Source organism: Callithrix jacchus, chromosome 5 (assembly GCF_049354715.1).
Source record: "Callithrix jacchus isolate 240 chromosome 5, calJac240_pri, whole genome shotgun sequence".
NCBI lineage: Eukaryota > Metazoa > Chordata > Mammalia > Primates > Cebidae > Callithrix > Callithrix jacchus.
In genome coordinates this window covers 115,793,860-115,817,922 of record NC_133506.1, presented here as the reverse complement: position 1 = coordinate 115,817,922, position 24,063 = coordinate 115,793,860, and the positions used below count along the sequence as shown (strand labels likewise).

Sequence of the window (24,063 nt, the reverse complement as noted above, 5' to 3'; positions counted from 1 at the left end):
TAGCTGGGGAGGTGATGTGTGGGTTGCCGAGCAGAAGAACAGGTGGTAGCAAGACAAGGAGTGAGTCGGGTGATGGGACACAGTGCGTCACCCCTGGTAGTCTCTGTCTCTGGCTTCCTTGGCCCACACTTTTAGGGTGATGCTTCCTGGAGCCAGGTCTTCGAGACATGTCATCACCAAGTATGACAAAGTGTGAGACGAGGAGTAGAACCAGACCCATGGGACCTGGCTCCCTGCCATCTCCCCTCTTCAGCTGGGTCCCAGGGCCCCAAGCCAGTCCCTGAAGGTCATGCTGACCGCACCTCTCCAGCTCTAGAGGCCACAGCACCTTGTTATTTGGGGTCTAGGCTGCCTTATCCCCCTCCTCATCTCAGACCATCTGGCCTTGGGCCATCTTTCTGCCTTATTTAGCTGCTGATCTTCATGCCACCTCCCTTGCTCAGGGGAACATGAAACATGCTGGAAATGGCGCTCAGAAAGAACAGTGTTGTCAGTTCAAACTCAGACCCGTCATTGTCTCCTGTCGGTCATAACCATCTGGGGCTAGGCTCCCCATGTGAACGGCACTCCAGGCTCCCAGAGTTTGAAGAACAACTTTGGTTTTTGGGTGGGGTACTTAAGTGAGCCTCAGGCATCCTCCAGTTGAGACGCAGGAGGAGGAGGAGGATGGAGAGAGCAGGACTCTGACTCCGTGTGGGAGAGGCAGGGAGGGACTATGCTAGAGTCCTGATGCCCTCCTCCCCCAGAAGGCAGGGGCTGCACCAAAGGGCCAGCCCCAGGAAATAGCCCTGCCCTCTCCTTTAACATCCTCCTGGCCCAGAGGAGGAAGGGGAGGGGTGTGGTGGGGATGTTGGAGCCCCCCTTCTTTCCTGCTGAAGAGGCAGGGGAAGGGTTAACTCAAAGCAGTGGGTCTCCAGCACTGGCTCCAGATCTGCACTTCCTGGGGGCAGGCAGGAGGCAGGCCTCCCACCTCTCAGTGCACCACCTGCCCGGCCAGCAGGAAGGGGTTAACCTGCCCTGCGCTTCCTCCTGTGTCCTGTTACTGCTGAAGCAGACCTGCCGGGCCAGCTGAGCAACTTTCCTCCGAGTGCTGCCAGGCGCTGGCTAGGAGGCAAACGCACGCGGGAAGAGCTGCTACCCATTCCAGGGACCCTGCTGCTGCCCCTCTGAGGGGTCCATGCCTCCTGAGAGCAGGTGGGTCTCTGGGACAAGGGTCTATGGTGGATGGCTCTGGAGACGCTCCTGAGGCTGTGCCGTTCCCCTGCCGCACACATCGGAGGGTCACCGCAAAGGCTACCCAGGCCAGGGCTGGAGCCGAGAGAGCCTACACTGGAGGTAAGCTTCCTCCCTGGCCCCCTCCCTAGCAGTGGCGGCCCGAAGGTGGGGGTTGGTGGGGAGCAAAGAGTGGGCTTGGGGCTTAGTTTCTTTCCCAGGTGCGAGGGAGGAGGCTGAGTTGTGGAGGACCTAAGGGCTTCTTTCCTGCCACCCCTCCCTCCCTGCAGCGCCCAAGGACTCAGGGCCCCCTCCCTATCCCATCCTGGGACTAGGGATCTTTGGTGGCATTCCCCATAGATTCCTTCTGCACATCTCTGTGTTTCCTCTTCCTCAGCCCCTCATGCTCACCTCTAGCCTCAGGGCTGCCCCCTCTCCCGCCCTGCACCTCCCATGCCCCCAGGATGCAGCTATTCCAGGGCTGATAGAGTGGCCAGAAGCTTAGAGCACAAGCTCAACTCCTGTCCCTACAGCGTTAATAAGGGCACTGTCATTCCCTACTGCTCAAGCTGGACTTGATTTGGGGGCAGGGGCTGGAGCCCGCCTTAGCAGAGGATGGGAAGGGGCTGCGACCAGCGGGCGGGTGCACAGACTTTGCACAAACTCAGGCACGGGGACTGCACAGATCTGGGTTCTTTCCATCTCTCTGAACCCCCAATGGGTATGAGCGATCTGCATTTTTTGGTCCTGACTTTTGGGAAACACTCCAGGTCCTGCCATCCTGCAGGTCCTAAGAGGAGCAGCCCCTCCCCACTACGCAGTTCTCCTTGGGACCCTGTGTGTGGAGAGAGCTGATACTCCGTTCCCACCCCACCCCTGTTGGCCCTGCTCCCATCCCCCAGCCTCCTCCCTCCTCTGCCCTCTCCCTCATCTCTGAATTGGCCTCTCAGGCCCTGCCTTCTCCGTGCCCTTCCCTCCACCTGACAGGGTCTGGCTCAAGGTCACTGCAGTAATTCCATACCCAGCTGCCCAGTGCTGCCGCTGCTACCGCCACCACCGCTGCCTTATCAGCCACTGGGTTTCTGTTTCACTCCCTTTTATTTCTGGGCACATTGTGTTCGATAAAACCCTTTGCTTGTAACACTGCTGGCAGGCTCCCAGCTGCTCCCTCTCGCCTTCCTTTCCTCCTCCCCTCTCTGTGCTCTAGCAGCCTCACCTTGGCCCTTCCTCCCACCTTGTCCCCTCAAACTCCGGAGAAGGAAAACCAAAGTGCCTCCCTTTGTCTCTGACCCCGCCCTTCCCCAGCTCCTGCAGGGGTGTGCAGAGAATGCCCACCTTCTGGAAGAAAGGTCCAGGCAGGGCCGCTGGGCCCACACCAAGAGATCCCTCCCACTGAGGCTGGTGCTCCCACCCGGGCCAGGCAGGAGGGCCAGGGCAGCCAGGTCCAGGTAGGGCTCTGGTGGAGTCACAGTGCCCAACTGGTTCTGCTAGTTCCAGCGGCCAGCAGATAGGGGCGGCCAGCAGGGAGGGGCGTGTGCTGGGCGGGCTTTGGTTCGCACTATTTCCCATCTTCACTCTGCCACCCCCAGCCACGGGTTGGGGAGGTGAAGGCAGGTCTGAGTCACTAGCAAGGGGGAGGGCAGGGGTTAAACTAGTTGTGGCCGTGGCATCCCCACAGAAGGCCTGCCACCCACTGGAAGGAAAGACAGCAGACAAAAGGTAGGCCTCGCTGTGGGCCAGGCCCTCCACCTCGCTGGCTCCCACAGGCTCCTATTCTCTGGGCTCCCAGCAAAACCTGCCAAGGCCTGTGGGGCCGCTTTGAACTGAGCCCAGCACTGGCAGGGCCGGTGTGGAAGGAGCGTGGAATCGGGTGGGGGAGGAGAGTCTCCTTTAGATTCCTGCTTCTGGCAGCCTGGGGACCAGCTGGGGCATGGGCTGGGATGGACAGTGGAGCTGAGAGGTGTTTGGTGGGTGGGGGCAGTTCACAGGTGAAGTGAGGCCTGTGCACACACCAGTGCGAGCGAGGGAGGAAGGGCAGTGGCCAGGGCATTCCTCTTTTGGTTTCTAACAGGGCCTTGGGAGGACCTTGGCCTGGGGTTGCATTCAGCAGCCAGCCTGGACCTGCGGCTGTGGGGAGGGAATTGGGCTGGCCCAGCTCCTCTCCCTGCTGGGGTACCAGAGGTTCACCATGTGTTCGGGGCTTTGGAGAACCCAGACAGCTCCTACTCTCAGGGAGCTTCCGTTTCAGCTCAGAAGGTGGGACTGAGACAGTAAAGCAATCCGATGAATGAATGACCAAACTGGGTAACACTGACAGTAAGCATTGGATTAGTCTTCTGGAAACTTAGATGTTAGTCAAGGCTGTGCCACCCAAGTGACATAGGACACAGGCAGGTCCCATCCCCTCTCTGGCCTCAGCGCTTTCGTGTGTACAGAGGGGTGGCACTGATGGTGGCAGTGGCCAGATCTCTGAGGGGTAGCTTTCCTCAAATGATCCTTGCTCTCCTGCCTTCTGGCCCAGCTCATAGCATTTCTTCTGAGCTGCCTTCCCTGACTTGCTGGTTCACTCCTCCTCACTCTTCTCTTGGATCTTGGATCTCAGCTCAGCCACCACCTCCTCCAGGAAGTCTCCCCTGATTTTCCTGGCTTGGGTCTTCCTGTGCTGCTCTGCACTCCCACACTGGACTGTGATTTTCTGTACTCTCACAACTGAACGTGGGTGTACCAAGGCGTGTGTTCTGTGCCTGGCATAGTGCCTGGCTCAAAAAAGGCCTCCAGGAAATAGGTGTTGAATGCATCAAACTACAAAAATTAACAATATGAGAAAAGTGAGCTGAGGAGCTGGGAAGGATAGGTCTTAAGCTAGATCTCACAGGAATAGAGGAGGTGGACAAGCAGAAGCAAGGCAAGCAGGCATTCCTGGAATCCTGTTAGTGTGCCCCCATGAGGCCGTGCCCTCTTAGGTGGGGCTTCCTGGGGTCATCCCGGTCCCCCACGTAGCAGCTCTGTGATCTTGCACAAGTCACTTAATATTACAGGGTCTCGATCTGTTGCCCAGGCTGGAGTGCAGTGGCATAATCCTGGCTCACTGCAGCCTCCAGCTCCTGGCCTCAAGCAGTCCTCTTGCCTTGGCCTCCTAAAGTCCTGGAATTACAGGCATGAGCCATCATGCTGGGCCCATTTAATACTCTTTGAGCCCCACCTTTTCCATCTGTGGATGGAGATAACGATAATAGCATCTTTGTGGTGTGACTGTGTAGATAGACAGGTGAGCATGCATGGCTACAAGTGCCTGCTGAATTATAAGTGAAATAAGAACATGTGCTGCTGAAGTCTTTTCCTGGATGAAGGGACACTCTGGCCAGGCCTCATTTAGTTGGTCAGGGCTGAGTGACCCGTGAGGTAGGCCTGTGCCCCTGAGTTCCAGGCTCTCTCTTCCTCAGCTCCATGTGGAACCCAAGGACACAGCCACTTTGCTAAGAACACGGCAACCCATCCTTCAAGACTGTGACCTCGCCACGGTGGCCCTCAGCCCTCCACCTCCAGCGGGGGCGAGGGCCACCCACTTCCAAGTCTCCAGCCATGACGACCTCCGCGCTCCGGCGCCAGGTGAAGAATATCGTGCACAACTACTCTGAGGCGGAAATCAAGGTGCGCGAGGCCACCAGCAATGACCCCTGGGGCCCCCCCAGTTCGCTCATGTCTGAGATTGCTGATCTGACCTTCAACACAGTGGCCTTCACTGAGGTCATGGGCATGCTGTGGCGGCGGCTCAATGACAGTGGCAAGAACTGGAGGCACGTGTACAAGGCCCTGACATTGCTGGACTACCTGCTCAAGACGGGCTCCGAGCGGGTGGCCCACCAGTGCCGCGAGAACCTCTACACCATCCAGACGCTCAAGGACTTCCAGTACATCGACCGTGACGGCAAGGACCAGGGCGTCAATGTGCGCGAGAAGGTCAAGCAGGTGATGGCCCTGCTCAAGGATGAGGAGCGGCTACGGCAGGAGCGGACCCACGCCCTCAAGACCAAGGAGCGCATGGCACTGGAGGGCATCGGCATTGGCAGTGGGCAACTGGGCTTCAGCCGCCGCTACGGCGAGGACTACGGCCGCTCCCGTGGCTCTCCGTCCTCCTACAACTGTGAGCCCCCCGGTGTTTGGCTGGGATGGGGAGGTGGCCTGACTTCCAATCCTGGCTCTGCAAGCCGAGCCATGGTTCATAATACCTACCTCTGAGGGGTGTTACGAGGATTCAGACATGAGGAATGTAACATGCAAGGCACAACATCCGGCACATGGGAGGTGCTCAGCATGTCAGCTCAGATAATAATGATGTTGATTCATTATCATTTGTTAGCTGCCTGATAGAATGGGGGATGGTGGAAGCATCGGCTTTGGAGTCAGATAGCATTCTTTATTCTGCTTCCTCCAAGCTATGTGACCTGGGCAACCAGTTCTCTGAACCTCAGTTCCCTCATATGTACAATGAGGATAAGGTCACCTACCTCCATCATTTGATCTGAGAATGAAATGAGACCAGGCAAAGGAATTCCCTCTACTCCGTGCCCAGACACATGGCATCCCCCTTTATCCCCTACCTGAGGGCAGCTGCAGATAGTCCCTGACTCTCCTGCCCCCAGTGGTGGGGGCTTCCTGGATCTGAGTACTCAGAATGGCCCTCCTTCCATAAAGCCCTTGACAATTAGCTGAGGGCTTTGAGGCTGTGACCTCGTTGGACTACAAGCTCCTATCCTTGCATTCCCCTTTCCCCTCAAGCAGGATGGGGTCTGTCTGGAAGTCCAAGAGCTAGAGTCAGGAAACCTGGGCTCAAGTCCTGCTTCAGGACCCTGGTCAGGTGCCATGTGGCTGCCTGTGCATCTGCCAAGGAGGGACTGGAGCCATCCCACCAGGGAGGGATGGGGAACTTACAGTGGCCGGCACACTGCCTGGCCCATGGGGGCCTCCACGGCCTGTTGCTCCCCTCCTCTCAGTTCTCTTCCTTGAGCCTCAGCTTCCTGGCAGGCAGGGGGTGTGGGAGATGCTGGGTAATGGCGTGGTCACAGAGCCATGATGATCGTTGCAGCCTCCTCTTCATCACCCCGCTGCACCTCCGACCTGGAGCAGGCCCGGCCTCAGACATCAGGGGAAGAGGAGCTGCAGCTACAGCTGGCCCTGGCCATGAGCCGCGAGGAGGCGGAGAAGGTGAGGCTACATGGCTCCCAGCTATGGTGAGGAGGGGATGGGCCAGGAGGGAGAGTACCTGGGTGTCCCTCAGCCTTGACTCAGGATCTGTCACCTGAAGCCTGACTCCTGCTCCCAAGGACAGCACAAGGCCCACTAGTTCCTTTGGTTTGTCGCAGGCAGGGACTGCCTCCCTGCCTCTAGTCCTTTCCACTGGACCTGGGAAGGGTGGGGAGTGTGCAATTAGGGGCACATGGCATGTTTTGGGGGAGCCTGCTACCACCTCATGGTTGGGGGTGGGTGCTCAGACACTGACATATGTTGCCCCCCCACCAGCTGTCCATTTGGGGAGACAAGGATGGGCCCCCGATATCATTATCTTTGCCATTACCTCTGTGGATCCAGGAAGACCAGCCAGGAAGCAGCTGGGCCCCACACAGGAGGGCAGTGGAAAACTCTCAGAGGATTCAGAAGCTAAAGATCAGTCTTCTTCATCTTTAAACTGCATTTCAGATACAGGCAGGGAAAAGGCCACACTCACCCTGCTGAGGGGCAAACCGCCCATGCACACTCAGGGTGGGCATCTGTCTCTCCAGCCCCACCACCCAGGCAGGGCTATACTGCCCTTCTGGTCCCAGGGTGGGGGTACAGGGCCAAGCTCACCCCTCTCTTCCTCCACAGCCTGTCCCCCCAGCCTCCCACAGGGACGAGGACCTGCAGCTGCAGCTGGCTCTGCGCCTGAGCCGGCAGGAGCACGAGAAGGTAGTGGGCCGAGCCCGCAGGGCCTCCGGTGCTGCTGCCGCTGCTGGTGGAGGTGCTTCAGGGCACTAACAGGCTCCTCCCACTGCACGCGGTGGCGCTGCTGCTCCTAACCTCTCAGCTGCCTCCCACCCTGCTCTCGCTCCTCGACTCCTCGGGTGCACAGGTCCCGGGAGTCTTGGCTGCTAATCCTCCTGACTCCTTCTGTGCCTTCTGCAGGAGGTGAGGTCCTGGCGGGGTGATGGCTCCCCCGTGGCCAACGGTGCAGGGGCTGCTGTCCACCATCGGCAGGACAGAGAGCTCGAGAGAGAAGAGAGAAAGGAGAAGGAGAAGCTAAAATCCAGCCAGGTAGGGAGTGGGCTGGGGCACATAGGCGGGACAGGGCCTAGGAGATGGGCTGAGTATTTGTAAAGAGAGAGCAGAGCAGTGCTTGGCATATAGTAAGCACTGACATGTTTATGAGATGAAATGGGGGTGGGGTGTAGCGGCCCTAGTCTCACACTGCAGGGTCTGGGGACTGAGCTGACAGCAAAGTGGGATGCAAAAGGATCCTGATCAGAGAACCCTGGATTGGGTTCTGGATTTGCTGCCACTTACTCTATGACTTGGGGCATATCACTGTCATGGCCTCAGTTTCCCCTTTTGCACAGTGTGCTTGTTGGATAGTACCAGCTCTGACATGCGAGGATTATGCAATACTGTTGATCAAGACTAGGGTGGCCCAAGCACATGGTGTTGAACACACCTTGGGCTCGTGGATGGATTTTCCCCGCGTTGGGGGCAGGCAACTGCGGAGTGCACGGCTGCCCTCCAGAGCCGTCCCTGCCGCGCCCAGGTGCTGTGGCCTTCTTTCCGCCCATGTTCACTGTGGCAGTTTCTCCTGAACACTGACCCAGGGGTCGGCTGGCTGAAAAACATCTGCCTTTGCCCTTCCCACCCCTTCCTGCCAGCCTGAATTCTATCCCAGCTTTGCCTCTCCCTGGCTGTGTGACTTCAGGCAAACCCATTCCACTCTCTGGGCCCAGCTGGCTCATCTATAAAATGGGTACATCATCTGCCCTACCTACCTCACAGGGTTGTTATGAAAATCAGGTGCTCTGTGGATGAAGAAACATTATAAAGTGTAAAGCACTGTGCAGAAGAGAGGGATAGTGACTAGGTATCTGTGGAATGAATAAAGAGAATAAGCTGGCATTAGGCTGACGGGTCAGGGCCTGCCCTCCCTCGGAGCCCCGCCCACTTCTGAGCCCCGGATGCCTCTCCCCTCCACAGTCCTCCATCCTGGACTTGGCCGACATCTTCGTACCTGCCCCGGCCCCGCCCTCCACACACTGCTCTGCTGACCCATGGGACATCCCAGGTGGGCATGCAGGGCTGCAAGAGACTTCCAGGCTGGCCCCAAAGCCCTCTCCTTCCCAGACACTTGCTGGCAAAGCACTACCTCCGCCCAACACCTGACTGTCACAGGGCAAGTCACTCACCACCATGCTCCTCTGAGGCCTGTGGGACAGGCTTTTGTAGTGCGGGCTGGGGAGCATGTCTGAAGAGCTCAGCTCCTAGGAAACGCAGCAAAGTTTCTCTCACTGCACTCACTTGCTCAGCCTGTCCCTGCCTGGGAAGGTGGCCTGAGTAGCCCATGCCTGCAGGTCCCAGCTTCTGGGGTCACTCACCAAATACGGGCTCCAGCCTGCTGGGTGGTTCTGAGGCCACAGTCCCTCTATGACATGGATCCCCTGACTCCCAGCTCGGGCTGGGTAACTGGGAAGGGCCCTGGGTGAGGGCTAAGGATGGGCTTGGGGTCATGTCTGTGCTGTTCCATTTCAGGTCTTAGGCCGAACACAGAGACCAGTGGCTCCTCCTGGGGGCCTTCTGCAGACCCCTGGTCTCCAATCCCCTCAGGAGCCATCCTATCCCGAAGCCAGCCATGGGACCTGACTCCCAAGCTGTCCTCCTCTGAGCCCTGGGGCAGGACCCCAGTGCTGCCTGCTGAGCCCCCCACCACAGATCCCTGGGCACTCAACTCTCCCCATCACAAACTCCCCAGCACTGGGGCTGACCCTTGGGGGGCCTCCATGGAGACCTCCGATACGCCTGGTAAGAAGAGGGCCAGAAGGTGTGAGTGAGGGGCTGGAGCATTCCAGGTCCCCTTCCCTCCAGGGCCAAGAGGGCAGCAGATTCTGTTATGAGGGCAGCTTCCCTGGAAAGGGGTCCGACCAGTACCTGCCCTTTTTGCCATCCCATCTCCTCTCCCTCTCTCTCTTCGGCTAGCTGTAGGTGATGCTTCAGCCTTTGACCCATTTGCCAAACCTCCAGAATCCACAGAGACCAAGGAGGGTCTGGAGCAGGCCCTGCCTTCTGGGAAGCCCAGCAGCCCTGCGGGTGAGCAGAGCAAGGGGATGGGGCGGCTCTGGAGAAACAGGGGCCCACCCCGGGCAGCGTCTATCCTCTTCCTACCACGTTGGACGCCAATCCCTCTCCCCACCAATGAGCTCTAGCATTTCTATTCCAGAGCTGGACCTGTTTGGAGACCCCAGCCCCAGTTCCAAGCAAAATGGCATGAAGGAGCCAGATGCCCTAGACCTGGGCGTACTGGGGGAAGCACTAACCCAGCCAAGAAAAGAGGCCCGAGCTTGCTGGACTCCCGAGTCCTTCCTGGGCCCGTCGGCCTCTTCCTTGGTCAACCTTGATTCGTTGGTCAAGGCGCCCCAGGCTGTGAAGACCCGGAACCCCTTCTTGACAGGTAGGACGTTCCCCTGACCCAGGGGCCTCTGCTTTCAGAGCCCAGCCTCAGCAGGAGAGCTCCCTCTCCTTCCCCACTTCCAAGACCTCCTGGTATAGGATAGCGATCGGTACCCCGGGCCGCTCCAAGCCACTCTCATTCTGCAGGTCTCAGCGCTCCGTCCCCTACCAACCCGTTCGGCACAGGAGAGCCGGGCAGGCCGACGCTGAACCAGATGCGCACCGGGTCGCCGGCGCTGGGCCTGGCGGGCGGGCCCGTGGGGGCGCCACTGGGCTCCATGACCTACAGCGCCTCTCTGCCCCTCCCGCTCAGCAGCGTGCCAGCCGGCGTGACCCTCCCCGCCTCGGTCAGCGTCTTCCCGCAGGCCGGAGCCTTCGCGCCGCCCCCCGCGGGCCTGGGACAGCGGCTGCTGCCCACGCCCAGCTCAGCCGGGCCCAGGCCCCCGCCCCCACAGAGCGGCACCAACCCCTTCCTCTGAGCGCCGCTCCGCGCTGGGCCGATCTGCGCCTGCGCCGGGCGCACCGAGGCCCCTCCTCCGGACCGGGACTGGGCGGGGCGGCGGGGCTAGTGGATCGCGATTCCCGCGGCGGCTCCGGAAGCTGGACATGGACCACGGCCCGGGAGCTAGAGACTGATCGCCCCATAATAAAGACTGGAACGCTCGTTTTCAGCTCTCACCAAGTGGACTTTTTGCGGGGTGTGGCTGCCGGGTCCGGACCACAGAGTGGATTACCGGCTGCCGAGGATACTGCAGCTGCACAACGTGGGGTGTAAAACTGCCCCCATTTGCTTTCCAGCTCCTCTCAACCCTCACCTCCATCCCCCGTCATCCTGGCACCTTCGCTTCCAGACGCTTCCAGGCTGTCACTCAGTCGGTCATTTCATTCATTTATCACACATGGGCACTGGGGCTGAGCTAACAGCAAGAGACAATAGGCCTTTGTTCCTATTTATTGGGTACTTACTACTTATGTGCTAAGCAGATCAGTTTGTTTAATCCTTGCAACGACTCTCTGAGGCAGATAATATTGTTAAGTCCTTCAGGACCCCAGCTACATCATTTGTGGGGCTCAATACAAAATGAAAATGTGAGGGCTCCTTGTTTAAAATCGGGTGAAGAATTTCAAAACAGGGACAGCAGAGCATGAAATCAAGCGCAAAGCCCACCGAAGTGCGATTGCACGGGTCTCCCACCCCTATAGCTGGCCCTACTCCCATTTTTCAGGCGAGGAAACCAAGGCTCAGAGAGGTTAAATGGCATGCTCAAAGTCACAAAGCTGGCACGGGGCGGGGCTGGAATTCAAAGTCAGACAGTCTGGCTCCAAGGCAGGGAGCTCCCAGACTGAGCCCCAGATTTAATTCAGCAAATATTGACTGACGGCTGTGGACAAAGTGCTGGGCTCACCTGGGAGGGATCCAAGAATTGCTAAGCTAAGCTCGAGAGTAGCAGAGTAGACAAACCAAGGGGCTTGTGATGCGGCTGTGGCAGGAGCCAGGTGCAGGAGCTCCTGGGCGCCTTTGCTTTACTGAGTCACCTTAAATCTAATTGTCCTCTCCCTTGCTTCACCAAGGCTGGCGAGAAACTCAGTCTCAGCCACACAGAGGGAGTCGGACCCCTTCTGGGGGTTTATGTGGAGTCTGGGAAACCAAGGGTGGGGTGGGGCTTAGTACTGAATCCAGGAGGGGCCCCTATGGTCACCCTCACCTGTTTTTCTTCTCAATGCTCCCTGATCACTGGACCACTTGACACTGATATGTCCTCAGTGCTCAGGGTCTGGCTCTGCAGGCAGCCTGCAGCTAGCCCCCATCCTCCTTTCAGGGACAAATGGCCTTCCACCAAAGTCGGTGAGTGGAGGGACACAATGGCACTCCCCTTCCTGAGGAAGGGGCAGGGGAAGGGAGTCCCACAGTGGCAGTTACAGACAGGATGGACAAGAACACCTGCTCAGGAGTCAGACTGACAGGGTTCAAAGCTTTGTTCCAAGGTTTGACCGTGACAAGAATCACTTAGTAATAAGTGGTTATGCTCTGTGACCTTGAGTAAATTCCTTACCCTCTCCATGTCGCTGTGCCTGTGTTTCCTTACTTGTCAAATGGGATCAGAAGTTTCTTCCACACGAGATTGATATGTGGACGCCCCCAGGCCACTGTCCCCTCAGCTCAGGGTCCACCTCTTCAGAGACTGACCATGAGGCATGGGCCCATCATGCCTTTCAATCCTGGTTTTGCCAGGCAATACCTGAGTGCAGCATCCATCAATTAATACCTCTGCCACACCCAAACCTGGGAAGATTCCATCCTTCTTGGGCCCTGACCCACCCTTTTTGGCCCTGCCACCCAGGCTTTCTTCGTCTAAACTGGATCCCCTGAGGACTTCCAAGGGGAGAGCTGTTTTGTCTCCCATGAAGAAGAGGTTGGGGCCAGGCGAGGTGGCTCATGCCTGTAATCCCAGCACTTTGGGAGGCTGAGGTGGGCGGATCACGAGGTCAAGAAATGAGATAATCCTGGCTAACACAGTGAAACCTCATCGTTACTAAAAATACAAAAGAATTAGTCAGGTGTGGTGGCGCACACCTGTAGTCCCAGCTACTCGGGAGACTGAGGCTGGAGAATTGCTTGAAACCAGGAGGTGGAGGTTCCAGTGAGTCAAGATCACACCTCTGCACTCCAGCCTGGACAATAGTTGAGACTCCATCTCAAAAAAAAAGGTTGGTAGCCTTACTTCCTGTCTCCCTCCTTATAAGACCCCTTCTGCTGGGAGGTTGGTGCCATAGGTCATTCTGTCTCCTCCCTGCCTGGGGCTGCCACTCCACCTCATTTCTGGAATGCTTCAGTCTTCTCTCTCCAGCTCTTACCTCAATTTCATGTCACTCCATTATCCAAGAACTTTCCTGCCCCTTGACCTCTCAGTGACCCTCAGCATGATCACACTTGGAGGCTTCTCCTCACCCCAAATTCCTCTACATCCGAGGCAGGCTTCCAGCTCTCTGAACTTAACCTCGTTCCTTCTACCCGGAACATGTTCCCTGGAGCACCCGCTGGACCTTCTGGCTAGCCAACCCCTCCAAAGACACACCATACCCCACATTCTCAGAGCCACCCAGAACCACCATCTTTTCTATCTTGATGGCTTCCACCATTTCTCTCAAATGAATCCTTCCCATTGAAATGTGTCTAAATTAGCTCCATCCATCTTGACAGTGTCTTCCTATCTTTCCCCTAGTGTCAAGCCCCCATCATCCCTCTCCATCTCCCCTCCCTTTCCTCTTCCTCCTCAGCCCACCAGTTGACTTCTGCTCTCAGCCTGACTTCACTGGAACACCGCCCACTAAAGTACACCAATGGCCTCCATGTTGCTGAAGCCAATGGACATTCTTCAGTCCCATCCGGGCTGGCCCCTCAGGAGTCTGACATGTAGTTAGCACTCTGTCCTTCGTCTCTGGGGTGTGGCCCTGTCTGGGTTTCCTTTGCACCCTGGCTGCTCCCCGTCTGTGTCTTTCACAGGCTCACTCCAGCCTGGACCTGAGCCCTCTTCCCTGCTCTGGCTGCACAGTCTCCCTGGATCAGCTCCACACCCAGATGGTCTCCAGAGTCAAGACCTCCAATTCTCTCTCCTGACAGCCCCTCCTCTGTGCTCCAGGCAGTATCATCTCTGTCTCCATGTGCACATCTCAAACCCACAGGTCCAACAGTGAACCCCATGTGCTGTTCCCCCACCCCCACACCATGCCCTCTCTTCAGGGAATGGCTCCACCTTGCAAGTCACCCTGGACCCTGCCCTCTGCATCACTGCCAATCCTGATGATGCTTCCTCCTCCACCGACCTCCAGCCCATGCCCTTTTCTGCATCTCCACTCCCCCATCTCCCCTGGGTGCTGCTAGAGCCTCCTATCTGCCCCTGCTTTCCCTCTTGCCCCCTTCCATTTCATTCTCCACTGGGTGGCTTGTGGGATCTTTCCAAAATGCAGATCCAACTGGATCACCCTCCTGACTAAAGCCTCTCAACAGCTTGCTTCTACTCACATCAAAATCCCCTTCTCTGGCTGGGCTCAGTGGCTCACACCTGTAATCCCAGCACCTCGGGAGGCTGAGGTAGGCAGATCACTTGAGATCAGGAGTTCTCGACCAGCCTGGGCAACATGGTGAAACGCCATCTCTACTAAAAATACAAAAATTAGCCGGGCACAGTGGTGCATGCCTGTAGTCCCAGCTACTTAGGAGGCTGAGGCACAAGAATCACTTGGACCTAGGAGGTGGAAGTTGTAGTGAGCTGAGATTGAACTACTGAACTCCAGCCTGGGCAACAGAGCAAGACTATGTCTCAAAAAAAACAAACAAAAAAAAACACAAGTTGGGCACAGTGGCTCAGGCCTGTAATTCCAGCACTTTGGGAGGCTGAGGTAGGTGGATCACCTGAGGTAGGAGTTTGAGCCTGGCCAACATAGTGAAACCCTGTCTCTACTAAAAATACAAAATCCAAGCTTAACTTCGTTCCTTCTAGCCAGAATATGTTCTCTGGCTAGGTACATACCACCATGCTAAATTTTTTTTGTATTTTTAGTAGAGATGGTTTTTCACTGTTAGCCAGGATGATCTCAATCTCCTGACATCGTGATCCGCCCACCTCGGCCTCCTAAAGTGCTAGGATTACAGGCGTGAGCTACCGCCCCCGGCCCCAACCTCTGGCCAACACAGTGAAACCCTGTCCCTACTAAAAATACAAAAATCTGCTAGGTGTAGTGGAATGCACCTGTAATCCCAGCTACTCAGGAGGCTGAGGCAGGAGAATTGCTTGAACCCAGGATGTGGAGGTTGTAGTGAGCTGAGATTGCACTACTGCACTCCAGCCTGGGTGACAGAGTGAGACTCCATCTCAAAAAAAAAAAAAAAAAAAGTCCCCTTCTCACAGTTCACAAGTCCCTCCAAGACCTTGTCCCTGCCCTCATCTACTCCCTGTCTTCCCTCCTTCTGCAATTGCTAAGCCCAGACTCACGACAAGCCACAGGGCCTTTGCACAAACTGTTCCTCTGCCTCCTTCCCCAGCACTCCCCGAGCGCCCTTCAAGTTCCCTCCCCTCATTCTCTGTGGCTATACAAATGTGATTTCCTCAGGGAAGCCTTCATCCCTCACCCTTTCCATCAGATCAGGTCACTTATCACGTGGGTGTTTGTACGTTTATCGCTATGGGTGTTGAATTAGCTTCTAGCGCTCTCAACAGACTGTAAGCCATGTGAGGACAGCAGCCTTGTCTCTCTCTGCCCACCATTGTATACCCAGTGCCTTGCACAGTGGCAGGCAGCCGGCGGACACTTAATAAATATTGTCTGAATGTAGCCAATGAGGTCATGTGTAACCTATGAGATGTAAGATGGGTACATCAGTAACTGAGGAAGGCTTCCTGGAGTGGGTAGGATTTGAGTAGCACCTAGCGCTGAGGAGGTTGCAAAAAGCAAAGCTTGTCAGCTAATGGACCTGGCCAAGGCATGCCTTCGTGTTGGATTTCATTTTTCGTTTGTAAAATGGGCAGGGGTTGGATAAAATGAGCTGAAGTTCTGGCATCCCACGGCCCTCCCTATTCCCACGAGAAGGGCTATCCTCCCCAGACACGGGCAGAGCCCAATTTTATGCACAGAATGGGTCCCCCCAAGCCCGGGCTGCCTGATCTGCAATTCCGCGCTCGGCCGCAGGGCGACGCCCGGAGACCAGCCACGCTGTCCTGAGTTCCGGCGAAGACCCGCCCGCGGCTCCATGGGTGCCCGGCCCGCCCCTCGCATGTCCTGCCCGCCCTTCCTGTCCATGGCGGCCGGGCCTACTGCCCCGAGCAGCCATGCTGAGCGCGCGGGCCTGTCTGGGCCGCGTCCTTCTGCTGCCCCGTGCCGGTGCAGGCCTCGCTGCGAGCCGCAGGTACGGGTGGGCCAGTGGGCCCCTAGGGCAGTCCCTGTGCCTGCCTGTGGCCCCAGTGGAGGGTCTTCCGGGCACTGGTCCAGTGTCTGCCTGGACCACCCCTGCATGCCTGGTCTTCCCCCACCCCACCTCCGATCTGCTCCGGAGACCTGGCCCTGGCAGTAAGCCCCTCTTCCCCTCCCCTTCCCTCCTCTCCACTACCCTTCCCTCCAGTGCCGTGCCAGCTCCCCAGAGACTGTTGATGCCACCTCCAGGAAGCCTTTCTTGCACCTCAGTGCTGGATGCTGGGTCAAGGGCCTTTCTCCAGTAGCACCCTGTGCCCTGTCATAGCCCTTTATTGTGGCATGGAGCTTTTAGGTCTCCCCACAGTGCCCACTTCCAGGCTGAACTCCCCGAGGGCTCTGACTGCCTAGGTGTCCCGGGGTCTGGCCCCAGACGTGGCCCCACAGGAGTCCTAGCAGGTGCACATTGAATGAGGAAGTCCCTGTGTCTAGTTTCCTTTGTTTGTCCCTCACCTGGTCCAGTCCCAGACCCTGCAGATCTTGGCCCATCCAGCCACCAACACTGGGTCACCTTCCGGTGGGGCCACACCCAGGCCTGCCAGAGAGATGCCTCCCTGCAGCTGCTCTAGGGAAGGAATGGAACTCCAAGAACCATTCCGCCCATTGTGACACGCCCTGACCTCACAGCCACCCTTCCCATCGCCAGGCCCAGGAGGTTGGGGGAGACTAACCTGGCAAGGAGCCCCCAATGAGCCACCTTTCCTCACCCCCAAAAAAACATAAGGGGGAGCACAAAGGCCACAGTCTCCCCCGTGGTTCAGAAAGGTGGGTTGGGCTGGGCGCAGGGGTTCTACAGGGGTGCTGAGTGGAATGGGGCAGGTGCTGGAGGGCCTGGGCGAAGGTGGGTGGAGGCCCCTGGCTTGCCTGACCCAGTGGTCCTCGCTAGGGGTAGCTCCTCCCGGGACAAGGACCGAAGTGCGACGGTCAGTAGTTCAGTGCCCATGCCTGCTGGAGGGAAGGGAAGCCGTCCTTCATCTACACCCCAGAGGGTCCCCAACCGCCTGATCCATGAGAAGTCACCATACCTTCTACAACATGCCTACAATCCTGTGGACTGGTGAGCACCAATCCTGGGGCCCTGCCTAGAGTTGCTGGGGTCCTAGACCCCTCCCAGACCCCTTGGGCTACTGAGTGATGCCCCACCCTGCTGGGCCTAGGTACCCCTGGGGACAGGAAGCCTTCGACAAGGCCAGGAAGGAAAACAAGCCAATTTTTCTCTCAGGTAATGCTCCCATCTTCCCTGATTGGGGGAGGGGGGGTTGGTGCGGTGTGCACAGGGAGTGGCAATGGATGGGGAGGGTCCCCTTGGCCTGGTGGGTCTCCCAGGAAACTAGAGGCCAGGACCTCTTGGCCAGCCTCCATCTGACCCATTGCTGGCCCCCTGACCTCTCCCCGTGGTCCTGTTCAGTCGGGTACTCCACCTGCCACTGGTGTCACATGATGGAAGAGGAGTCCTTCCAGAACGAGGAGATCGGCCGCCTGCTCAGCGAGGACTTTGTGAGCGTGAAGGTAGACCGAGAGGAACGGCCTGACGTGGATAAGGTGTACATGACGTTCGTGCAGGTGTGCAGCCCTTCTTGGGAATATACACGCCACAAGGCCTCAGGGCGGCTCCCCTCACCCTCGCCCTCTCTCCGCCAGGCCACCAGCAGCGGCGGGGGCTGGCCCATGAATGTGTGGCTGACTCCCAACCTCCAGCCCTTTGTGGGGGGCACCTATTTCCCGCCTGAGGATGGCTTGACCCGAGTTGGCTTCCGCACAGTGTTGCTGAGAATACGGGAACAGGTGGGTGTGCCTCAGGGAGTCGGGTGGGACCAGGGTGGAGGCTAGGAAACAAGAGCCCCTCCCCTCAGCTGACCTCCAGGTGTGCCCCCACCACCCACAGTGGAAACAGAACAAGAACGCCCTGCTAGAAAACAGCCAGCGTGTCACCACCGCCCTGCTGGCTCGATCAGAGATCAGTGTGGGCGACCGCCAGCTGCCACCTTCTGCGGCCACCGTGAACAGTCGCTGCTTCCAGCAGCTGGACGAGGGCTACGATGAGGAGTACGGTGGCTTCGCTGAGGCCCCCAAGTTTCCCACACCGGGTCAGTACTTCATGCCTAGCTTTGGACTTCTGATTCCTGCGCTGGTCAGGGACTTTCTGGCTCCTGGCTTCACCTGTAGCTTCCTGTCCTCCTGACTGGCAGTGACCTCCTTGCCCCAGCCTCCCGGCAGCTATCAGTGAAGACCTGATTGCTGGTCTTAGCAGTGACCCTCTCCCCTTGACCTAGATAGTGACCTTCTGTCCTCTGACTTGGTCAGTGACCCAGTGACCCTGGCTTGACTAATGACATTCTGGGCTCTGGGGTAACAAGTAACTTTCTGGTCCTCTGTCAGCCAATGATATTCTGACCTCTGGCTTGGGCTATGACCTTCTGTCCTCTGGGTTGACTGCTGACCTCTCAGCCTGTCCAGAGACTGCCTGTTGAGTAAACTCCCGGCCTCTGCCTGGCCCAAGGCCTGCTGCCCACCTTGATCTCCATTCCCGCTTCTATTCTCTCACCCCCATGTTCTTGGTGCCCCCACAGTGATCCTGAGCTTCCTGTTCTCCTACTGGCTCAGCCATCGGCTAACTCAGGATGGCTCTCGGGCCCAGCAGATGGCCTTGCATACCCTGAAAATGATGGCCAATGGGGGCATCCGGGACCATGTGGGGCAGGTGATGGGCACTGGGTGTTCCCTGGAGGGGCAGCAGGAGGCCGTGGGGTGGGACAGAGGCTGGGACTGGCCTCTGGCTTTGCATCCTATCTGGCACAGGGCTTTCACCGCTACTCCACAGACCGCCAGTGGCACGTCCCTCACTTCGAGAAGATGCTCTATGACCAGGCACAGCTCGCTGTGGCCTATTCACAGGCCTTCCAGGTGCTCCCTGATCCCGGCCCAGAGAACAGCCATCTAACCCTGGCTGTCCCTCCCAAAGCCTTCTTAATCTGCACCCCCAGTTCCCTCCCATGCACTCATTACCCAGGCTCCCCCCTCCACCTGCCTCAGAGAATGTTGCCCCTTCCACCTGGGCCTCCCCAGTGACCGCTCTTCACAGCCTCCTTTCTTCCCTTTCTTAGATCTCTGGTGATGAATTCTACTCTGACGTGGCCAAAGACATCCTGCAGTACGTGACTCGGAGCCTGAGCCACCGGGTGTGTGTCCATGGAGGCAGGCGAGCCTGGCTGCGGGAGGGGTCGGGACCTCCACTGCCCTGCGAGCTGGGGCTAGCCAACTCTTCCCCCCCGACACACAGTCCGGAGGCTTCTACAGCGCGGAGGATGCAGACTCCCCCCCAGAGCAGGGCATGCGGCCCAAAGAGGGCGCCTACTACGTGTGGACAGTCAAAGAGGTCCAGCAGCTCCTCCCAGAGCCTGTGCTGGGTGCCACCGAGCTGCTGACCTCAGGCCAGCTCTTCACGAAGCACTACGGCCTCACAGAGGCTGGTAACATCAGCCCCAGTCAGGTGAGGACTTCTGGGGTCACTGGATGGGCCCTGGTGCCTGCCAGGCTTGTGAGCTTGCAGACAAAGACCGTTCTCCTCAGGACCCCAAGGGGGAGCTACAGGGCCAGAACGTGCTGACCGTCCGGTACTCGCTGGAGCTGACTGCTGCGCGCTTCGGCTTGGGTGTGGAGGCCGTGCGGACCTTGCTCAATACGGGGCTGGAGAAGCTCTTCCAGGCCCGGAAGCATCGGCCCAAGCCGCACCTGGACAGCAAGATGCTGGCTGCCTGGAACGGTGGGGCTGCCCGTCTGAGACCCAGCCTGTCGGTTGGATCCCCCTTCACAAAGTCCCCGTCTCTCAGGCACCTGCTAAACGCTCACTCTCCCTTTATTAGGGTTATTATTCTCAGTTAACAGAGGCTTAGGGAGCTTGCATAACCCGCCCAAGGTCAGGCACAAGGGCTGAGAACCGTGCCTGGGAACGCCCACCGTGCCTGGCTCTGGAGGCCAAGGTCTTAGGGCTCAGCCGTGGCTCCAGGGAGGTGTTAGGGCCTGCGGTGTCAGGGTGGACATGCCGGGAGGGTCCTGGCCACCTTCTCACCGCTACTTGTCTCTCCTGCCTCCAGGCTTGATGGTGTCAGGCTATGCTGTGACTGGGGCGGTCCTGGGCCAAGACAGGCTGATCAACTATGCCACCAATGGTGCCAAGTTCCTGAAGCGGCACATGTTTGACGTGGCCAGTGGCCGCCTGATGCGGACCTGCTACACCGGCTCTGGGGGGACTGTGGAGCACAGGTTGGGGGCTGGGTAGAATGGGAGGGTCATCTCCCCACGCATCCCCAGCCTACCTCTGCCCGACTTCTCCCCTCCGTGTGGACTCCAGTACTGGCTCTGCCAGGTGCTTGCTGTGAGTTCGTAGCCTCCCTGGGCCCATTTCCTCATCCGGGAAGTGGGCTGATAGTACCTGCTTGGGAGGGTTCATTGGGAGGGTTCAGTGAACACATTCATGAAAGGGCCTCTGGGAAAGGGCCTCTCCCCCAACCCCTCCCCTAATGCCTGTCCCCCAGCAACCCACCCTGCTGGGGCTTCCTGGAGGATTATGCCTTTGTGGTGCGGGGCCTGCTGGATCTGTACGAGGCCTCACAGGAGAGTGCATGGCTCGAGTGGGCTCTGCGGCTGCAGGACACGCAGGACAGGCTCTTCTGGGACTCCCAGGGTGGCGGCTACTTCTGCAGTGAGGCTGAGCTGGGGGCTGGCCTGCCCCTGCGTCTGAAGGACGGTCAGTGGGGGTGCAGGGCTAGTCTGGGGTCCTGGGAGGTGTGAGTGCAGCGTGGGTGATGAGCTGGTGTGGGCAGGAGCCCTCCTGGCTTCCTGTCTCTGCTACTTATTAATGGTGTGATTTTTGGCTGCTGTGATATTTCTGAGTCTCAATTTCTTTTTTTTAAATAGTGACAAGAGTCTTGCTATGTTGCCCAGGCTGATCTTGAACTGGGCTCAAGCGATCCTCCCACCTTGGCCTCCCAAAGTGCTAGAATTACAGGCATGAACCACCACTCGGCCTCTTTCATTTCCCTTTTCTTTTCTTTTCCCTCCCTCCCTCCCTCCCTCTCTCTCTCTTTCTCTTTTCTTTTCTTCTCTCTCCTTCTTTCCTTCGTTTTTTTTTTTTTTTTGAGACAGTCTTACTGTCACCCAGGCTGGAATGCAGTGGCACAATCTTGGCTCACAGCAACCTCTTCCTCTGGGGCTGAATCAATTCTCCCACCTCAGCCCCCTGAGTAGCTAGGACTGCAGGATTTTTTGTACAAATGGGATTTCTCTATGTTACCCAGGCTGATCGCAAACTACTGGGCTCAAATGATCTGCCCACCTCAGCCTCCCAAAGTGCTGGGATTACAGGCATGGTTCACCGTGCCTGGCCATTTTTTTTTTTTTTTTTTAAGAAAAGAGATGTGGTCTTACTGTGTTCCCCAGGCTAGTCTCAAACTACTAGGCTCAGGTGATCCTCCCACCTTGGCTTCCCAAATGCTGGGACTACAGGCGTGAGCCACCATGCCTGGCTGGTAACGAGGTTTGAAGTGGATTGTGGCCTGCTCTGGTGTGGGTTTAAGGTCACTCTGACCACTGGTGGAGAGAAGGTGGGTAGGGGAAACAGGTGGCCAGTTAGGAGGCCGTTAGTCATGCTCAGCCCAGGCAGGCACTGGTGAAGTATGAGACGTGGACATGTGGAAGTATGAGATGGGGACATGTGGTGGGACTTGGATCTCTTCTGGCTGCAGCCCTGGCAAGACTCATAGATAGATTAGAAGCAGAGGGAGAGGGAGAGGAAGGGGACAGGATGATGCCACTCGAGCTTGAGCAGCTGGGTGGCTGGACAGAGGTATCAGCAGTGAGGAGGGAGCCTGGAGACTGACAATTGAGGCAAGGATAGGTGACATGGAGGGTGTAATAAAAAGAGAGCGGCATCCACACCCAGAACGGGGAAGGGCGGGATGGCCAGGGCCTTTTCTCTGTCCCATCCCGCACGTGTCCCTGGATACGGTCCTGGGACAGGGTCCTGGTGCTCAGTGACCAGTCCTTACCCATACTCCCTGCTTCCCTATGTGCTACAGACCAGGATGGTGCAGAGCCCAGTGCCAATTCTGTGTCAGCCCACAACCTGCTCCGGCTGCATGGCTTCACGGGTCACAAGGACTGGATGGACAAGTGCGTGTGCCTATTGACCGCCTTCTCCGAGCGTATGCGCCGTGTTCCGGTGGCATTGCCTGAGATGGTCCGTGCCCTCTCAGCCCAGCAGCAGACCCTTAAGCAGGTGGGGGGTGAGGGCACTTGGGTTGAAACCTCGGGTAGGAGGCAAGCTGGGGCTGTGATGGCAGATGGGAACAGGGGGTGGGGTTCCTGGGCTGTCCCCAGAGCTCAGGTCTATGTGTGTGCACGTGCATGGAGGTGCCTGTCAGGGAGGCAGAAGTTCATGTGAGTCTCTGGTGGCTGGTGAAGTGTTTCTCTGTATGTCTTGGTGTCAGTGCAATTGCCTCTGTTTGTACTCTATTGGTGTGTGTGTGCATCCGGGTGTGTGTGACCTTGGAGGCGTATGTCTGTGCACTTGCCTTTGAGGGGGGTGCTGGTATGAGTGTCTGTCATGTGTGTTTGTCTGTCTGCGTGTGGATCCCCCATCTGCAGGTTTGCCTCTGTGTCTGTCTGCATGCCTGTGTGTCTGGTGTTTGTGTGTGTGGTATCTGCCTCTGTGTGGGTATCTGCTGTGTGTGTTTGTGACTACTGTGGGTCTCTCTAGATGGATCTCTGTGTGCTCCAGGACTTCTGGGTGTGTGTCTCCCCGTGTTTGTATCTGTACCACTGTGTATATGTATGACATTGCCACTTTGGTATTCTCGTGTGTGTGTGTGTGTGTGTGTGTGTGTGTGTGTGTTCCCACTTGCCAAGCATTAACTCATCCTGGCAGCTGAGCTGAGTCCCTGTTCTTTCTTAGGGCTACAGGGTGGAGGGAGGATGGGGAAGCCCTGGTGGTCTAGGGCTCAGCCGCTCCCTCCCCTGACACAATGGAGTGACCTTTCTATTGTGGTCAGATCGTGATCTGTGGAGACCGACAGGCCAAGGACACCAAGGCTCTGGTGCAGTGCGTCCACTCTGTCTACATTCCTAACAAGGTACCCGTCCCTGTGAGCCCCACTTGCCACCTCCCTGGAGCTGCCCCCTCTCATCCTCAGCTCCTCAACATCTCCTTCCCTTCAGAAGGTTGGGAAGTGGAAACTTCCCAGTGGGCCTTACCAATGGACAAGAGGGAGAATCACCCCACAGGTGACTCTCCCTGCTCTGCTGCTGCCCTAGGTGCTGATTCTGGCCGATGGGGACCCCTTGAGCTTCCTGTCCCGCCAGCTGCCTTTCCTGAGTACACTCCGACGGCTGGAAGACCAGGCCACAGCGTATGTGTGTGAGAATCAAGCTTGTTCGATGCCCATCACTGATCCCTGTGAATTACGAAAACTGCTACATCCATGACTGCCCTGACCTTCTTGGGATGGGGCAGAAGGTGGAGCTTCCCAGCTCACTAGAGACTCAGGCCCTGCAGGCCCTGTAGAACCTGTGGCCATCCCCGTGACCTTGCCACCAGGTGACCTCAGCCATACTCACTGCCCCCCTTGGGCACCCACTCACCCTAGAATAAACTTAACAGTGTCCCATGGTAACCTCAGGGTTTCAGCTTTCTGGGAACCAGTAGCTCAGGGTCCCTTCCTCTGGGAGCCCACCTGACCCCTCTGCCTTCTCCCATTTCTCCTTCATCTTCCAGGGGTCAGCAGACTGACCCTGCCACATCCATGGTCATTGCAGCCTGAATGAATTTAGTCCCCTGAACTAAGGTCAGGGGACTATAACCAAATAAAGATGCCCAGTGGTGGGCATGGGGGTGTGGACTGGCCCAGGAGGGAGAAAGCCCAATCCTTGTTCTCAGAAGAGGTTAAGAAGGGAAACTGCCCTCCCCTCCCCATTGTCTTCTTGTGTTAAGCTGGAAAAGGGACAGAGATGCTTTATGTGAACTTTTGTATTTCACAGAATGGTGACTTTGCATATGCCCTGGTGCACTGTGGGAACTGATACTGTCAGGACTAAGACATTTCTTTTGGGGTATTCATCTAGACCCAGCCTCGAAAGGATGGAAGCAAGGCCTCCTTGCAGGAGGTCATGCTGTCCATTTGTCTGCTTTCACACACGCTGGTCCAA

The 24,063-nt window shown here is 57.5% G+C and overlaps 2 protein-coding genes and 2 long non-coding RNA genes across 16 annotated transcripts; 2 read left to right on the top strand and 2 right to left on the bottom strand.

The window, feature by feature from the left end:
• The first annotated feature begins 1,085 nt into the window (after positions 1-1,085).
• On the top strand, positions 1,086-11,956 carry EPN3 (epsin 3). 11 transcript variants are annotated; one of them, XM_035301249.2, is made up of 11 exons: positions 1,086-1,335; positions 4,656-4,863; positions 4,946-5,356; positions 6,299-6,417; positions 7,078-7,158; positions 7,375-7,503; positions 8,428-8,515; positions 8,980-9,249; positions 9,424-9,534; positions 9,665-9,895; positions 10,042-11,956. In XM_035301249.2, exons 3-11 carry the CDS (start codon positions 4,963-4,965, stop codon positions 10,371-10,373), a joined length of 1,755 nt encoding a protein of 584 aa, XP_035157140.1. In that variant the 5' UTR covers positions 1,086-1,335; positions 4,656-4,863; positions 4,946-4,962; the 3' UTR covers positions 10,374-11,956. The 11 variants fall into 11 exon arrangements, with proteins under 11 accessions (XP_035157140.1, XP_078230322.1, XP_078230329.1 ...); XM_078374202.1 differs by lacking the exon at positions 1,086-1,335 and adding an exon at positions 2,500-2,660; XM_078374196.1 differs by having other exon boundaries at positions 1,086-1,194; positions 4,656-5,356.
• On the bottom strand, positions 3,521-6,387 carry LOC144582670 (uncharacterized). Its single transcript, XR_013535869.1, has 2 exons — positions 6,145-6,387; positions 3,521-4,014 (listed from the first exon to the last, which is right to left on the bottom strand). It is a non-coding gene; the product is annotated as an uncharacterized LOC144582670 (long non-coding RNA).
• Positions 7,111-16,401, bottom strand: LOC118153837 (uncharacterized). 2 transcript variants are annotated; one of them, XR_013535867.1, is made up of 5 exons: positions 16,315-16,401; positions 9,376-9,528; positions 8,637-8,711; positions 8,223-8,318; positions 7,111-7,455 (listed from the first exon to the last, which is right to left on the bottom strand). It is a non-coding gene; the product is annotated as an uncharacterized LOC118153837 (long non-coding RNA). The 2 variants fall into 2 exon arrangements; XR_013535868.1 differs by lacking the exon at positions 9,376-9,528.
• Positions 15,668-23,531, top strand: SPATA20 (spermatogenesis associated 20). 2 transcript variants are annotated; one of them, XM_035301247.3, is made up of 16 exons: positions 15,668-15,799; positions 16,748-16,918; positions 17,019-17,083; positions 17,270-17,424; positions 17,503-17,646; positions 17,747-17,948; positions 18,432-18,562; positions 18,661-18,765; positions 18,966-19,040; positions 19,142-19,351; positions 19,432-19,624; positions 19,956-20,124; positions 20,397-20,608; positions 21,939-22,138; positions 22,911-22,991; positions 23,173-23,531. In XM_035301247.3, exons 1-16 carry the CDS (start codon positions 15,723-15,725, stop codon positions 23,341-23,343), a joined length of 2,361 nt encoding a protein of 786 aa, XP_035157138.2. In that variant the 5' UTR covers positions 15,668-15,722; the 3' UTR covers positions 23,344-23,531. The 2 variants fall into 2 exon arrangements, with proteins under 2 accessions (XP_035157138.2, XP_017828152.3); XM_017972663.4 differs by lacking the exon at positions 15,668-15,799 and adding an exon at positions 16,512-16,626.
• The last annotated feature ends 532 nt before the right edge of the window (positions 23,532-24,063 follow it).

Excerpts from the sequence above, each read along its gene's own strand:
- SPATA20 (XM_035301247.3), top strand. The coding sequence starts at position 15,723 with ATGCTGAGCGCGCGGGCCTGTCTGGGCCGCGTCCTTCTGCTGCCCCGT. Across the intron at positions 18,563-18,660 it reads TCCGGGACCATGTGGGGCAG|GGCTTTCACCGCTACTCCAC; the intron begins GTGATGGGCACT and ends TATCTGGCACAG. Across the intron at positions 22,992-23,172 it reads CTGTCTACATTCCTAACAAG|GTGCTGATTCTGGCCGATGG; the intron begins GTACCCGTCCCT and ends CTGCTGCCCTAG.
- EPN3 (XM_078374196.1), top strand. The coding sequence starts at position 4,795 with ATGACGACCTCCGCGCTCCGGCGCCAGGTGAAGAATATCGTGCACAAC. Across the intron at positions 7,159-7,374 it reads GCCGGCAGGAGCACGAGAAG|GAGGTGAGGTCCTGGCGGGG; the intron begins GTAGTGGGCCGA and ends TGCCTTCTGCAG. Across the intron at positions 8,516-8,979 it reads TGACCCATGGGACATCCCAG|GTCTTAGGCCGAACACAGAG; the intron begins GTGGGCATGCAG and ends GTTCCATTTCAG.